Source organism: Ciona intestinalis, chromosome 7 (genome assembly GCF_000224145.3).
Source record: "Ciona intestinalis chromosome 7, KH, whole genome shotgun sequence".
NCBI classification, from domain to species: domain Eukaryota; kingdom Metazoa; phylum Chordata; class Ascidiacea; order Phlebobranchia; family Cionidae; genus Ciona; species Ciona intestinalis.
Genome location: NC_020172.2, coordinates 2,307,508 through 2,321,546, shown reverse-complemented (window position 1 = coordinate 2,321,546; position 14,039 = coordinate 2,307,508). Strand labels below are relative to the sequence as shown.

General features: G+C 35.8%; 3 protein-coding genes across 3 annotated transcripts; 1 reads left to right on the top strand and 2 right to left on the bottom strand.

Moving 5' to 3' along the window:
- Positions 1 to 18: 18 nt before the first annotated feature.
- On the top strand, positions 19 to 651 carry LOC104265815 (protein LZIC; the record flags this gene model as incomplete). Its single annotated transcript, XM_009860668.3, is given in 2 exon segments — positions 19 to 106; positions 333 to 651. Coding segments are annotated over 2 exon segments (226 nt in total), but the record flags the coding sequence as incomplete, so codon positions are not given.
- Positions 652 to 873: 222 nt separating this feature from the next.
- On the bottom strand, positions 874 to 4,773 carry LOC100184795 (serine hydrolase-like protein). Its single transcript, XM_002130028.5, has 2 exons — positions 4,372 to 4,773; positions 874 to 2,373 (listed from the first exon to the last, which is right to left on the bottom strand). Exons 1-2 carry the CDS (start codon positions 4,607 to 4,609, stop codon positions 1,664 to 1,666), a joined length of 948 nt encoding a protein of 315 aa, XP_002130064.2. The 5' UTR covers positions 4,610 to 4,773; the 3' UTR covers positions 874 to 1,663.
- A 214-nt stretch (positions 4,774 to 4,987) lies between these two features.
- On the bottom strand, positions 4,988 to 12,452 carry LOC100176961 (solute carrier family 23 member 1-like). The gene is made up of 13 exons (XM_002124162.3): positions 12,265 to 12,452; positions 11,470 to 11,595; positions 10,913 to 11,079; positions 10,063 to 10,246; positions 9,537 to 9,718; positions 9,151 to 9,274; positions 8,641 to 8,777; positions 7,425 to 7,592; positions 7,084 to 7,204; positions 6,714 to 6,886; positions 6,283 to 6,464; positions 5,866 to 5,992; positions 4,988 to 5,419 (listed from the first exon to the last, which is right to left on the bottom strand). The coding sequence occupies exons 1-13, from the start codon at positions 12,343 to 12,345 to the stop codon at positions 5,341 to 5,343; spliced, it is 1,851 nt and encodes a 616-aa protein (XP_002124198.1). The 5' UTR covers positions 12,346 to 12,452; the 3' UTR covers positions 4,988 to 5,340.
- Positions 12,453 to 14,039: the final 1,587 nt, after the last annotated feature.

Below are 14,039 nucleotides of genomic sequence, written 5' to 3'. Positions count from 1 at the left end.
GCTCCAGTGGAATGAAAGGGATTTTAAAATTGGCAAGCTGGTCAAAGATGATTACAATCAACAAAAAGTAGAGATTCTGACTGCCGTAAAAAAACTAGGAGACACAGTAAGCATTAAATAACTTATCTACTATAATTATCTGTACCTTTAATTTGTATTTGAGGAACCTGGTATTTTTGCATTCAGAGTCCTGACTCCAACATTCCAAACTTACAAATCACACGGAATATAAATTCACCACAGAAGTGAGAAGCTATGTACCAGTGCAACTCGCATGTGCCACCGAATTTGAGAAAAATTATCAATAGTTGTAAACATTGTTTTTTTTACAGCTCACAACTGAAGAACAAATGTTTCTATCACAAAACAGTTCAACGTCATTAAGCAACTTTCAAAATGTAGACGATTCTTCGGAAGCAACACAAGTTTTAGCAGCAGCTGGAAATGAGATTCGATCTCAAAAACATTGAGTTACTTACTTTATCCCAGATTTTTAATATAACATGGTGAAGTTGTCACTGTGTTCTATCATTGCTAAACACAATGAGTTTATTGTTATTCCAATAATCATATAATATATTATTGAGTTAACATAATTCTTATATTTTATGATCCATTTTCTATTAATAAACAAAATTGTCGCAGAAAAAATATTCTTCAATAAAGAGGCCTGCTGCAGATTTTGGATTGAAGGTGACAGAGCTAAGCCCTGACAGCCAGGTATTTAAAATCTGTAAAAGAAAGCATAGTCAATTTTCAAAACAGTGGCTAGGTGAAAAGCATTAGTTCCGAAAGCAGCAACTTTTACCCTTGTGTATAAACCTTTCTAAATCAACACAAAACCTTCCCTTGAGTATTAACTCCCTAAAAGAAAATATAATTAGTGATATTTATTTATATTTCACAAAATTGCATAATATTTTATAAAAGCATAGAGCAGGATCATGAAATTAACTGTAAATAATTGTATAGTTGCTATAAAAGGCTTCAGAACTTATTGCAATAGAGAATACTTTATTACATATTAAAAAATTAAACTTAATCATTCCATGTTAATAAATGTACAACTCCTGAGAATTTGGCATGATACAGTTCTTGTACAGATATATAGTAATAGTATCAATGGTAGTTTTTCCAACATAAGCACAAGGTAATAGTGATTAAGATACTAAATTGAAATAAAAAGTTTGCTGAGATATAAGTATTTAGGTACATAGTGGGACACATATTATGAATGGAATTTTTTTAAAACAAGGAAATTGATGAATTATTATAAATACATCATACATGATATTAATTATAAAAACATGATATTACTGGACAAGGTGAGTCTAAAAGGTGCGTCCAGCAGGCCTGTATAATTTTACGTTTTTTTAGGATTTAGCTTGCTCAGACAAGGTATAGGTATGTTAGTTGACATACTTTACACAAAAAAAAACAATATTATAGCACACATAGTACCAATGATTTTTTAGTACACAGAGAACAGCTTTGAGGGTTTGGTTAAGTGAGGTATATGAGTTGCGGTACAATAAAGAAGTATCAATGTCAATGCACCACAGTAAGTTTTTAAAATGGTTATGACTCTTATGAGTTAAAAAGTATTCAGTAGCCTATTGTAATCATTTTTAGCTTGACAAATACTTTTCCCAACTTATGTTTGTTACATTTTTGGTGCAATGTGAAAATCTTGATTTAGAATTTTGGTAACTTCATTTGCAACAATTTCAGGTTCAAGAAGATGGACAAAGTGATTTCCTTTTACTTTAATAAACACATGGTTTGGTCTTTCAAATAAACCCATTTCTTTGTGCATCCTGTCCACCCCCACACTTTTTTTCAAGCCGTTTTCGGGTAAAATATGATATATTGGCATATTTGCTTTCTTGGTAAACACAAGAGCATCCTCCACCTCTTTGTAATGTATGTGCACTTTTACAACTCGTACGTCTCTTCTGATTTTATATTTGCCATCTTTTTCTTTTGAAAGTCCTCTCTCTAAAAGAATATTTGCAGCTTCATCATCTAAAGCTTTATTAGAAGCTTGCAACCGAGATTTGGCCTCATTGAATGTGTAAACAGGGTAAGATACTTTTCCTTCAACATCCAAATGGTGTTCAATGCCAACCCTCTGTAAATCTATAATTTCTAAGTTCTGAGAATTCTGAAATCCTGCAATACCAATAGAATCAAGGAGAATAATCTTTTCCACCATTTTAGGAAACACTGCAGCAAAGAATGCCACAGTAGACCCTCCCAAACTATGCCCTAGAGCAATGAAACTTTTCCAACCCATATATTGTGCTATGCCATATATCATAGAAACATAACTATAAACTGAGTAAAACACCCCAGGTGGTAAACTAACTGAATGTCCATGTCCAATCATATCCATTGCAACATAATAGTGATTCTTTGGTAAAAGTGGAATAAGCTTCTCAAAAGTATTACAGTTGTCTTGCCAGCCATGTAAACACAAAACAGGAGGATCTTTTGGGTTTCCAAAAGCTCTTCCACACAGAATACCAACATTAATTGGGACCTTTATCTCTCTGCTTATACCACGCTTAGTTGTGCAGATATACGATGGCCCATCTTGCTTTAAAACCATAATTTCAAATAATATGACAAATTTAAATAAATCATCCACTATTGCAACTACACATACTCCTAATATGTTGCAATTTTTAACTCTTTCATATCTCCTACACTCTACAGTAAATCTATGGAATTAAAATAACAGGTTTGTATTAACACTGAATTAAATTAAAAAATATATTTCTTAAGGCTACTAATTATTAAAGGTGATTGCATATAATCATTTTGTTAAAGAGCAGTTATTATTTTGAATGAAAATAGGGTAGTAAAGTAAACGCAAATGACACACTTAATACATAGGATAATTTAAAAGAGGCACAGTAGACAAAATACAAGTGCAAGATGAACTTTAATCTCAATTAATATTTTACCACACAGCAGTTGCATAAAGACCTAAATCATTGAATACAAAGGTAGTAATGGATTAAATTAAATGAATAAGTCAGAATACAGTGTAAGGCCAATGAATAATAGGTGTCAATTTTTAAAACAGGAGAGACATTAGGTTTTAGCTCCTCAGTTTTAAGAATAAAACAAATCTACTATGCTGTTGGGGTGTTTTTTTTAAAAGCATTAAAGTCCTTATGGTTGATGACTATTACTGCATTTCAGAAATGAAACACCACATTATGGTAAAAATTAAAAAAGCCTGAGGCCAAGAAGGTATTGCAATAGTATAGTAGTGCAATGCTATAGTAATGCAAATTAGCAATGGTATAGTAATGCAATGGCATAGTAATGTAGTATTATAGTAATGCAATAGTATAATAATGTAATGGTAAAGTAATGAAATAAAATTAAAAAAAGCCTGAGGCCGAGAAGGTATTGCAATAGTAGTGCAATGCTATAGTAATGCAATGGCATAGTAATGTAATATTTTAGTAATGCAATAATATAATAATGCAATGGTATAGTAATGAAATAGTGTAGTAATGTAATAGTATAGTAATTCAATGGTATAATAATGCAATGGTATAGTAATGCAATTGTATAGTAAAGTAATAGTATAGTAATGCAATGGTATAGTAATGCAATTGTATAGTAAAAAATCAAATCATCTGAATAAAACTGCTGCAAATTACATTTTGGAAGCAACCTTAACACCACCATTAAGAACTTTTGTCACTACATCTGCAACTCCTTGTGGTTCACTTAAATGCGCAAAGTGGTTTCCTTTCACCTCAATATAAACATGATTTGGCTTATCAGATAAACCTAAATGTTTATCGTTTTCCAACAAATTATGGCTGTTTTTGAAACCATTAACTGCTAATAGGTGATAAGTTGGTGCCTTAAGTTTCTTGATGCACAATACTGCCATTTCTTCACTAATGAAATGTGGAAGTTTTGCAATTCGTTTATCTCTTCTAACTTTATATTTGCCATCTTTTTCCTTTGAAATTCCCCTCTCTAAAAGAATATCTGCAGCTTCATCATCTATAGCTTTGTTAAAAGCTTGCAACCGAGATTTAATTTCAGGGTAAGTATAAAGACGGTCCGAACTTTTTTCATTGGTTTGTAAAACATTTTCAACTCTTGAACGAAGCATTTTTATAGCTTGTGACAATGGATACCAAAATATCCTACTTTCAATCAAGATTAACTTTTCTATCATTTCTGGAAATACAGCAGCAAAACAGATCAGAATACATCCCCCTAAACTATGACCCAAAGCTGTAAAACTTTTCCAACCCATGTATTTGGCCATGCCATGTATCATTGCAATATAATTCCGAAGATCATACATCATCTCAGATGGTAAACCAACTGAATGTCCATGTCCAATCATATCCATTGCAACATAATAGTGATTCTTTGGTAAAAGTGGAATAAGCTTCTCAAAAGTATTACAGTTGTCTTGCCAGCCATGTAAACACAAAACAGGAGGGTCTTTTGGATTTCCAAATGCTCTTCCACACAGAATACCAACATTAATTGGGATCTTTATCTCTCTGCTTATACCGCGTTTAGTTGTGCAAATATACGATGGCCCATCTTGCTTTGAGTCCATGTCCTAATTTCCAATCCAATTTATTAAATTCCAATTGTAACTAATTTTAATGCTTATGCGTATAGCGTATATTTCCCCTTTTAAAAAATCTTGTTTTAAAATGCTGCCTTTTTAACCAGAACGAACGGCTGCAGTATATCCTGCTTTGTAATTACCTTTGCCAACCGATTTCAAAACGAATGTGGTTGCTTCCTTTACCAAACTGTTAATGTTTATATGCCGTCTTGCGTATCGGGCTACTGTATACATCTGTTGTATACGAGGAAAAACAGTAGCAAAACAATAATGTTAGAAGCAAAGAATCTCTTTGGCTAGAAGAGAGCTAAACTCTAATCAATGGGCACGTTCCAATATAAAAAGGATTGATAAAGGCGAAGATACCATTGCGTACCCAACATCTGTTTTTATTAATAAATCAGTACCAGTGTAAATTTGCCTAAGTATGTGAATATATAGGTAGATTAGGTTGTTTTGTTAGCCATACAGAAATAATCACAAGCAAAGTTACGTGCACGATAATTTGTAAGCGAGTCCATACAAAGTATAAAATAGGAAAACCGTTTTATTTAAAAAGGGAGTCAGGAAAAGCATTTTAAACTACCCATAAGTTTTTCAAACCCAACGCCAATAGTCAAGGCGTCGCTGTTGTCTTAAGCGAGAAAGTCTACACAAAAAGTCACTGAAAAGACGTTTAAACATTGTTTAAAACGTTTAAACTCTGCCGTTCGTTTCTACTCTTTAGGGTTGTTTTCTGCCGAATTTTCTGCATTGCTTTTGTAACCGGGCATAAACGGAAAGTAACGGGAAAACCTGTAAGAAATTGATTCTGTAAAACGCCACAAATATATAACTTAGCATAATATAGGCCTACATTTTATTTTTCTCTTCGAATACAGTAGCGAAGATCAAATTAGTTTAAACAAAGTAAGAAATAAGGCGACAAAATCACAGTTATTAAAAACACGCTACTGGTAAAACATGCATATAGTAAGATGGGGGAAAATGAGACACCTTTTCATTCTATTTTATCGTCCCATTTGGTAGTAAACAAAGAAAGTGCAAAGAATTAAAAAATCTGTATTCTCACGATTCTTATAGACTGTTGCTAATTGTTTAGGAAAAACGATCAGGATTTTGTATATTATGAGCTAAAGGTGTCCCATCTTCCCCACTCTACTATATATAAACGTGTTTATATGCGCACTCCAGTGTGAACGTGTTACTCATATTTATAGAACCAACTTTGGTTTACAAACCTGCAACAAGTAGTCGGAAAAGGAAGATTATAACTTTCATCAATTTCAGATAAATCGCCGCTCTCTTTATTTTCGCTTTCTTTGTGGTGAACGTTAAAAGCTTTTAAACCACGCTCCGATTCAGTACCTTGAGAAATGGGACAGTTGTCATTACAGATTTATTACAAACTTGATCAATTTGCAATGTACAGTGAGGATGGGGTATAATGTTTCATGTTTTTATTCTCTTCTACCGTCTCATTTGGTAGAAAACAAAGAATAATCACAGAATAAAAAAACCGCATCCACACGTTTTAAAAGAATGTTGTCAATTGTTAAAACCAAGGTTAGAAAATACGGGATATAATGAACTAACGGCATCCATCTTACATAACAAAATTATAAAACACAGAAAAAAGATGTTTAAAGATATTTTACCTGGCAAAGTGTTGTCCAGGAAAAATCCTACCACCCCTCCTACTAACATGGCGGACGACAGAATGATTGTGAATATTTGATCCAGTTCAGTGACTCCAGTATTGATGGCAGAAGAATTTGCTTTGGCCCAATTTGCCACAGACAACCCCATAAACAAGGAGACTCCAATGACAAAGATGTTTCTACAGTTGTAAAATATTAGAAACACAAATATATATATGTAGTGGAAATATGTAGTGGAAATATGCAGTAGAAATATGTTAGAAAATAAAAAATAAAAATATAACGGTTATAATATGCTAGAAACCTCACTTAATACGGAAACTATACATGTCTGACGGCGTGGTACTAATCATTCATTCAATGATAGCAGAGTGAAGTCACAAAGTTTTATTTCTTCCGCACAATTACAGCTAAAATAAAGTTCCCACCTGTTCGAATCGAGGTCAACGTACTTCAGATTAGATAGTCCGACCGCTGATATCATTCCAAACATAATGTAAAACATTCCTCCAATAACAGGATCAGGTACAGTGACAAATATACTTCCGAACTTACTGAAATACCCAAGAATCATAAACAGGACACCTGCAGTTTGAAGAACCTGGAATATAAAACAAAGCGTTCTGTAGACCGCCGTACTAAAAGTTTCATTCGTAACAAAACCTCGGAAGCGGGCGTCATAGATGTATGAAACAGAACATCCGTACGTTTTTATGTTACTGAAGTTACCACGCTATGCATTTAACCACTTAAATAGGTTCTACAAATAGTGCTGTGAGTCACGAAGCATAAACTTACTCTTCTGCTTCCTACACGAGTTATCCCGATTGCGGCAACATTTTGACTGAACGAGGTTGTCCCAGATCCAGTACCGATAAGTCCAGCCAGCATAACTCCGATTCCTTCCATCATTATTCCTCTAAAAGTAAATGTTTTTAACCATGAGGAAAACATTCATCACGCTGTAAGATTCGAGAAGCTATTTAGGCGATTGTAAAGAAAAATACTAAACATACGAGGATGCCTGAATCAATATCCATTATTTATTATCGCCTACCGAGCGACGACTGTCCTCATGATACTTGCTTATTATTTCCGCGAGTATAATAAGATACATTCCTTCATACTACGCTGCTAACCTGTTCAAGGCATGACTTGGAGGTGGTGGTACACCAGCAAGGCGAGCACAAGCGTGGTAATCACCAATCGATTCAACAGTACCCGCTATTATAGCAGCCAGCATTCCAATAAAACCACCGACTGTAACAACAGGTAAACCCCATTGTCCTGGGTAGGGAAAGCGGAACCTATAGAATAAAATTTTAAGTGTGTATAAGATCTGCTGGCGTTTGTTCATTATATGGTAATAAAGGGCGTTATGTACGTCTGGCATATACGGCTCGAGATATCATCCGGGCTTGTCTTCACGTGTGCTGTCCAAGTCCAAATAGGCGCGTAAGTACTACACCAAGCAATTAACTCCCCCTAACCCCCCCCCCCCCCCCCCCCCCCAACCAATAATCGAAGCGTATAAAAGAGAAATTCGATTAGTTGAATGAATGCATTAATGTATAAATTACTTTATCCTTGCGTGCTTGTGGCCGGAAACGACAGTCGTTAACACGGGTGTTCTGCTTCATACACCTTGTGGCAGCTTACGAGTTACCAGATATGTTACTTTGTGGGTGGTTATATTTTTTGATTTTTTATATGTGACTAATAATTTGGACAACCCATTAGTATAACCGCTGGGTTGGAGCGATTGCCCAAGTGGCGTGCTAACCAATTGCAGTGGTGCGGCGCCGGACGTTAAAGAAACAAATATGCTGGCTGCAGACCAGTCTGTCTTTTAGATTGGCTATACGGGTTACATACTAGGCTAACTTAACGAACCGAGACATTTTTGTGGTTAGTGAGACCTTGAACCCAAGAACCGTGCCCTAAAATTGTTGTTATACCCTGTCACGCAAGGATACCCAAGGTTCTAAGCTATACATTCGTGGCTACGAATACTCAAGTGTTAGGCCAGGTAAAAAACAATTAAGCCATGTAAAAAATAATTAAGTGATAGATAACTAACTTCCTTTTAAACTTCTTGTCAATAAGTAGGATGGGGGAGATGGGACACCTTTAGCACATACTACTCAAATATCCTGATCGTTTTTTAAACAATTAACAACGGTCTATGGGAGTCGTAGGAATACAGTTTTATAATTCTTTGAGTGTTCTTTGTTTACTACTAAATGTGACGAGAAAATAGAATAAAAAGGTGTCCCAACTACTTTACATATATAAACTATATTAGGCTGTAATGTAAAAACTAAAATACACTAAAATCAAAATTAACATGCTTACCATGGACTATTATGTATAACATTGGATCGAATATCTGTTCTTGCTCTATAATATGGCTTGGTTGCATCATTTGGAAATACATTTGTAATGGTAAATATGTAGCAGAGCAACCACGCCGATAATAAAGCAATCAGTACCTGCAAAAGAATTTGAGAAAATTTGTAGCGGGGTGGGGGAAGATGTGACATATTTTCGTTTTGTTTCTCATCCCATTTGGTATAGTAAACAAAGAACATACGAAAATTTTTTAAACCGTATCCTCATCACGACTCATAGACCGTTGTTAATTGTTTAAAACACGATCAAACTATTTAGATGTGTTAAAGGTATCCCGTCTACATGTAGGTGTCTTCTTATATACAGACGATTTATTTGTATAGATTTGATGCTTACAACATCAAATTATACTACAGACATACCCTACAACCGTTATGTAGTAATGCACCTTATGTACAAGTGTTACAGTGTAATAGTATAACAGATCTATGGAGACTACACCCAAAAGCTTACCGGGAACATTCTAAAGAATCCACTTTTCCCGATGTAACATTTTCGACGATGAAAACTGAACTTTGTAAAGGGAATGGTCACGTTTTTCAAGTACTGGGAACATAGAGTCAACACGACAATTGTGCTAAAAAATAGAACTTTTGTTTAGGTATGTAATTCTGTCGGATGAGAGACTGCGTGACATGTCAAGGTTAAACGGTGGTTAGCAAACTACATTTGGTTCAGAGTTTAAGGGTTCAAGGCTCCATATTGCTATCAAGGTCTTATAAAACTATAATAGATGAACCATTGAGACAACACACATATAACACCAAACATAACAGCCTACAACTTACAGCTGTTGTTTCACTATTTAAAAAACATGTTTAGTTTTAGTTTTAACTCACAAAAAAGCAATTCCCCATTGTACTTTGGCATTGTTGGCCGCAGTTGCAAAAAGGTCTAACCCGATTAACGTGATAGTAGGTACGATGGTCAGTGGGCCGATATACCTCATAAGAAACCCGATTGCTCCTGTCGCACCTAGAATAACTTCTAAAATAGCGGCAACCGCAATAGCTCCCTGTACCTGTGTAATGGTACATTATATAAAGAGTATGGGGGAAATAAGGGACATCTTTAGCACATAATATTCAAGTATCGTGTTTCAAACAACTAACGTGAAAGTGCGATTTTATAATTCATTAAATATTCTTTGTTTACTACGAAATAGGACGCGAATAGACAGTCCTTTAGGGGCCAATGAGTTTGAGGTCACATGTCTTTGTCCAGAAAACATACGTCCACCATGTTGGCAGTTCCGAGGCTTGAACCCAATACCATTATAGAGAGGTATACGGGTTAACCACTGCGTCACGGCACCGGCAAAAGTTTTATTTAGATCAAATCAAATTTGTGTATGCAAATACCAACTTCTCTCATTCTGCGATGCCATACTTCTTCTCCATCGACGATGAGACCACTGTCGTTGTACAGCGTCACAGTCGTATTCATGTAACCGATAGGAAGCGCAGGAGGGCACTGGTTATGCGGGAGCGATAAAATAGCGATCGAGGGTGGAAGAAACGAGAATGAGTTTCCTTGCATAATCGGTAGCCTGCGCAAGCAAAAAGCATCACGTTGAATACGTACATGATACAAGCATCATATCCATATTCGTTGATTATATCACTATCTATTTTATTTTAAATGAGTTAGATTCAACGGCGAGGCACGACATTTTAGAATCTTTTACGTTCAAAAACATGTTTTATTAAACGTACATGGTACATGTATAAGGGAGCGAGGCTCGAGGGCCTATACAGAATGGCAAACATTATTGTTACCCAAGATTTAGACTAGAGTCAGCCTATTACCCTATAGGTATCGGATATAGAGTTTATGTAAGTTTAGACCCGGTAACCCAGCACCCCTATTAATATTGTCGCCCATTTATCCTTGCGTGTCAATGTGTTGTAGAGCAATGTGTTGTAGGTTATACCATGGGGGATATTACAGCGCAGCGTATATATCGTACACTTGATGCTAAATGCCACTGCGTGTAGTTACTGGTCGCATTCGCTGTCATTATGTTCAAGGACACTCAAGGCCTTAAAGGAGCAGACCAACTCGAGTGCTTTTGGTTTGCTATGTCTACAAAATACCAAATAAAATACCGAATATGCCGCTCTTTAAAAAACCTCGTTATAACGATTGTCGTTACTCAGCCATGCAAGAATAAAACAAGTTACATTTATTATGTCATTGTTTCATTCATCTTTACCTGTTTCCTATGGTGGTTTGAATCAATGTGCATGCCCCGGACACCACGAACGTTGTGCTGATCAAACTGGCACGACCGACGTCACCCATTGCGTCATTAGGAATGCACAACATTGAAGCAAGTATCAAAGGAACGCCAACCAAGGACCCGATAGCGAGCAAGTAATGCTGTGAATACCACATACCACAAGTAAATAGGTCAAGCGTGAGATATTTAGGGTGTCTTAGGGTGCTTTGTTCAAACTAAAGCTGAAGCGCGTTTTGGTAGCTTAACAAATGAGACAGCTATTTAAATACAAACATAACAAAGCTTGCTTTAGACAAAGCTTGCCTTTTAAAAAATGGGCAACCTATACATAACAAAGCTTGCCTTTTAAAAAATAGGCAACCTATAAAACCTAAAAAACTAGTATACACCCGTATTTAGATATTCAACAGCAAAACAATAATGTTTCAATGACATTCGTTTAAATTTAATTTGATCTCCACTAATATGGTAATGAAATGAACAATTTTCACCTATGTTACGTTTATGTTTGCTTGCTACAGTTTACATACCTGTAGCCCGAAAGCTATACAAAGATACCATGAGGGTACGTCGTTCAATCCATATAATAAACCCGATGACGATTGTGGAGTCTCGTCTGTGGCTGTTTCTATTTCCTGGTTCGTACTCTTTTCCTCCTAAGTGGGGAAAACATGTTTTTATTTATTTAGAATGTTGTTCGTTTATACAAAACGGCTATTAAGTTTTAATAGGGTGGGGGAAGATGAAACACCTTTTCAATTCTTGTCCGTAGAAGTAGACCGTTGTTAATTGAGTAAAACACGATGGCAATATTTGGATTATGTTCTTAAGGTGTCCCATCTTACCCCCACAGTACTATAGTACTTTGATGAAAGGTGGATACCGTAAAAACAGATAGCGGGCAAGCGGTTGTTGATATACCCATAGTGAAGTATATACTATGATATAACACACGTTTTTACCGGATTACAATTAACAACTGTAATTTCGGTTTACAAGTCTCCTCGAGGCAGGACACACCTAATTAATAAAGTTTTTACTTAAGAGGTTTACAAAAAGTTTCGTAAGTCAATTTTTCTCTTTTTTTCTCAACAACATTTTCTTCCAATTACATCTGTTTTTATACTCGATATCAATTATTTCTACTACATTCTGGGTTAACAGTCGCGTTTTTATTTTACACTTTTACCCCAGTAGTTTTACACGTAGCGCGTGTTTTAACGACTATCGTTTTGCTTCGAATTCCGTTCCTTCGCAGTTCTAATTAGACTTATCTTGGTTACTTTGTATTCGAAAAGATAAATTATTTTTTATTACGCTCTTACCTGTTCAAATGCTTTGTTTACATAGCTTCCTGGTTTTGAGACAGGATCAATGCATTCTACGGTTATTTCATGCTCTGTCATCTCAAATGAACTCAATAATATTCCACATACAGATAACAAGCTATTTCTGCTTGCTTATATTGGTAATTAGGAAATTATTTCTATAAAAAAATGTTGCTGGGTTGGAGCAATTGTCGTTAAGTCTTGCCCTAGGGCACAAACGCCTACAATGGTACCAGCGACTATGGCCCTAAATTCATTAGGCTACCTCTGGGTGAGAGGGAGGCGCGCTAACCACTTTGCCCATGGGCCCGAGCACCAGATGTGCTCTCCAAGAAAATGTGTGTTGCTTTTATGCTTGCCAAGGGAAATAAGCTTCATAGTTGCTACTGGTGCGGCTTGTTTAATAGCGAACTTGTGCGTGGCTGTTTGAACAGGTCTTAAGACTTCATTATAAACAACTCAGGTTTTTGTTTCACTTTGAATTTAGCTATGACTGATGAAGAATAATCGAAGAGAAGACTTGAATGAGTATTTATAGAGTAGGGTGGGGTAAGATGGGTAACCTTTTTATTCTATTTTCTCGTCTCATTAGGTAATAAACCAAGAACACTTAAAAAAAAACTTAGCCTCATGACTCCTATAGACCGTGTTAATTTTTAAAAACACGATCAGGATATTTGAACATTATGTGCTATCGATTTCCCATCTTTCCCCACCCTACTAGATAGCTTAAACCTGGCAAAACGTAACTACTTGAATATATGATTGAATATTCTGTTTCACGCATTTTTTGCCAGCCAATCAATTATCACCTATAAACATTATTTTTTTTCTGTAGCTAACAATTTGGACAACTCATAAGATAACACCGGGTTTTAGCAATGGCCGTTAAGCGTCTTTTACCAAACCACACCCACGTCCATATTTCCTGAACTCGGACCGTTAAGTTGACCGTATTGTCTGTGATATTTGACTTACATCAATCAAATCCTGAATCTAGCTTCTGAACTCGGACCATTACTTTGAACGTATTGTCCCTGATATTTGACTACCCACCCGGATCTGGCTTGCAAAGTTTAACCTTAGCTTTACGTTGTCTCACTATATCTGGAGCCGACGCTTTATTCATCAATCTTTGGCTACGTTCTTTAAATTGTTTATACCTTTTTAAAATTATAAGTTTTAGTTATGCTGACAATTAACCCTTTAACGGCAATGCGCTCAAAGCAAGATGACGTTAGAATGTCAGAATAGGCTGGTACTACGTTAACGGCCTACTGTAGGCTATCTGAACTGTTTTTTTGTCTCATTCTTGTACGCGGTTACAAATGAAGCAAAAATGTCCCAAGTTTCCAAAACACCACTGACCTTGCTACTCTCATTACACAACGACAACTGGATGAACTAAACTTGTTCTGTAAACCAGAAACCTGCCATAAGAAAAAGGCACACCAGTTTATCGCGTCCATTAACTGCACAAATATGCAGGAAGAAAATGCGTACAGCAGGCGGCGAAATACGCTCAGCGCAAAAATGCATAGAAAACAATACAAAATAATAGTGGGCCGAAGTCTAACATAAATCTGACTATTTGAATAAATAAATCACTCATTTACCCGTTAATTGCCTTCACTTAATTACTCGTGGTGAGCAACAATAAATAACCATGGCCTATTAGAAACATAGTCGTTACAAATGACGTATAGTACAGTTTATAAGTATAGTACACTGTGGGGTGAGGTGGGACACTTTATAAATCGTGTTTAAATTAA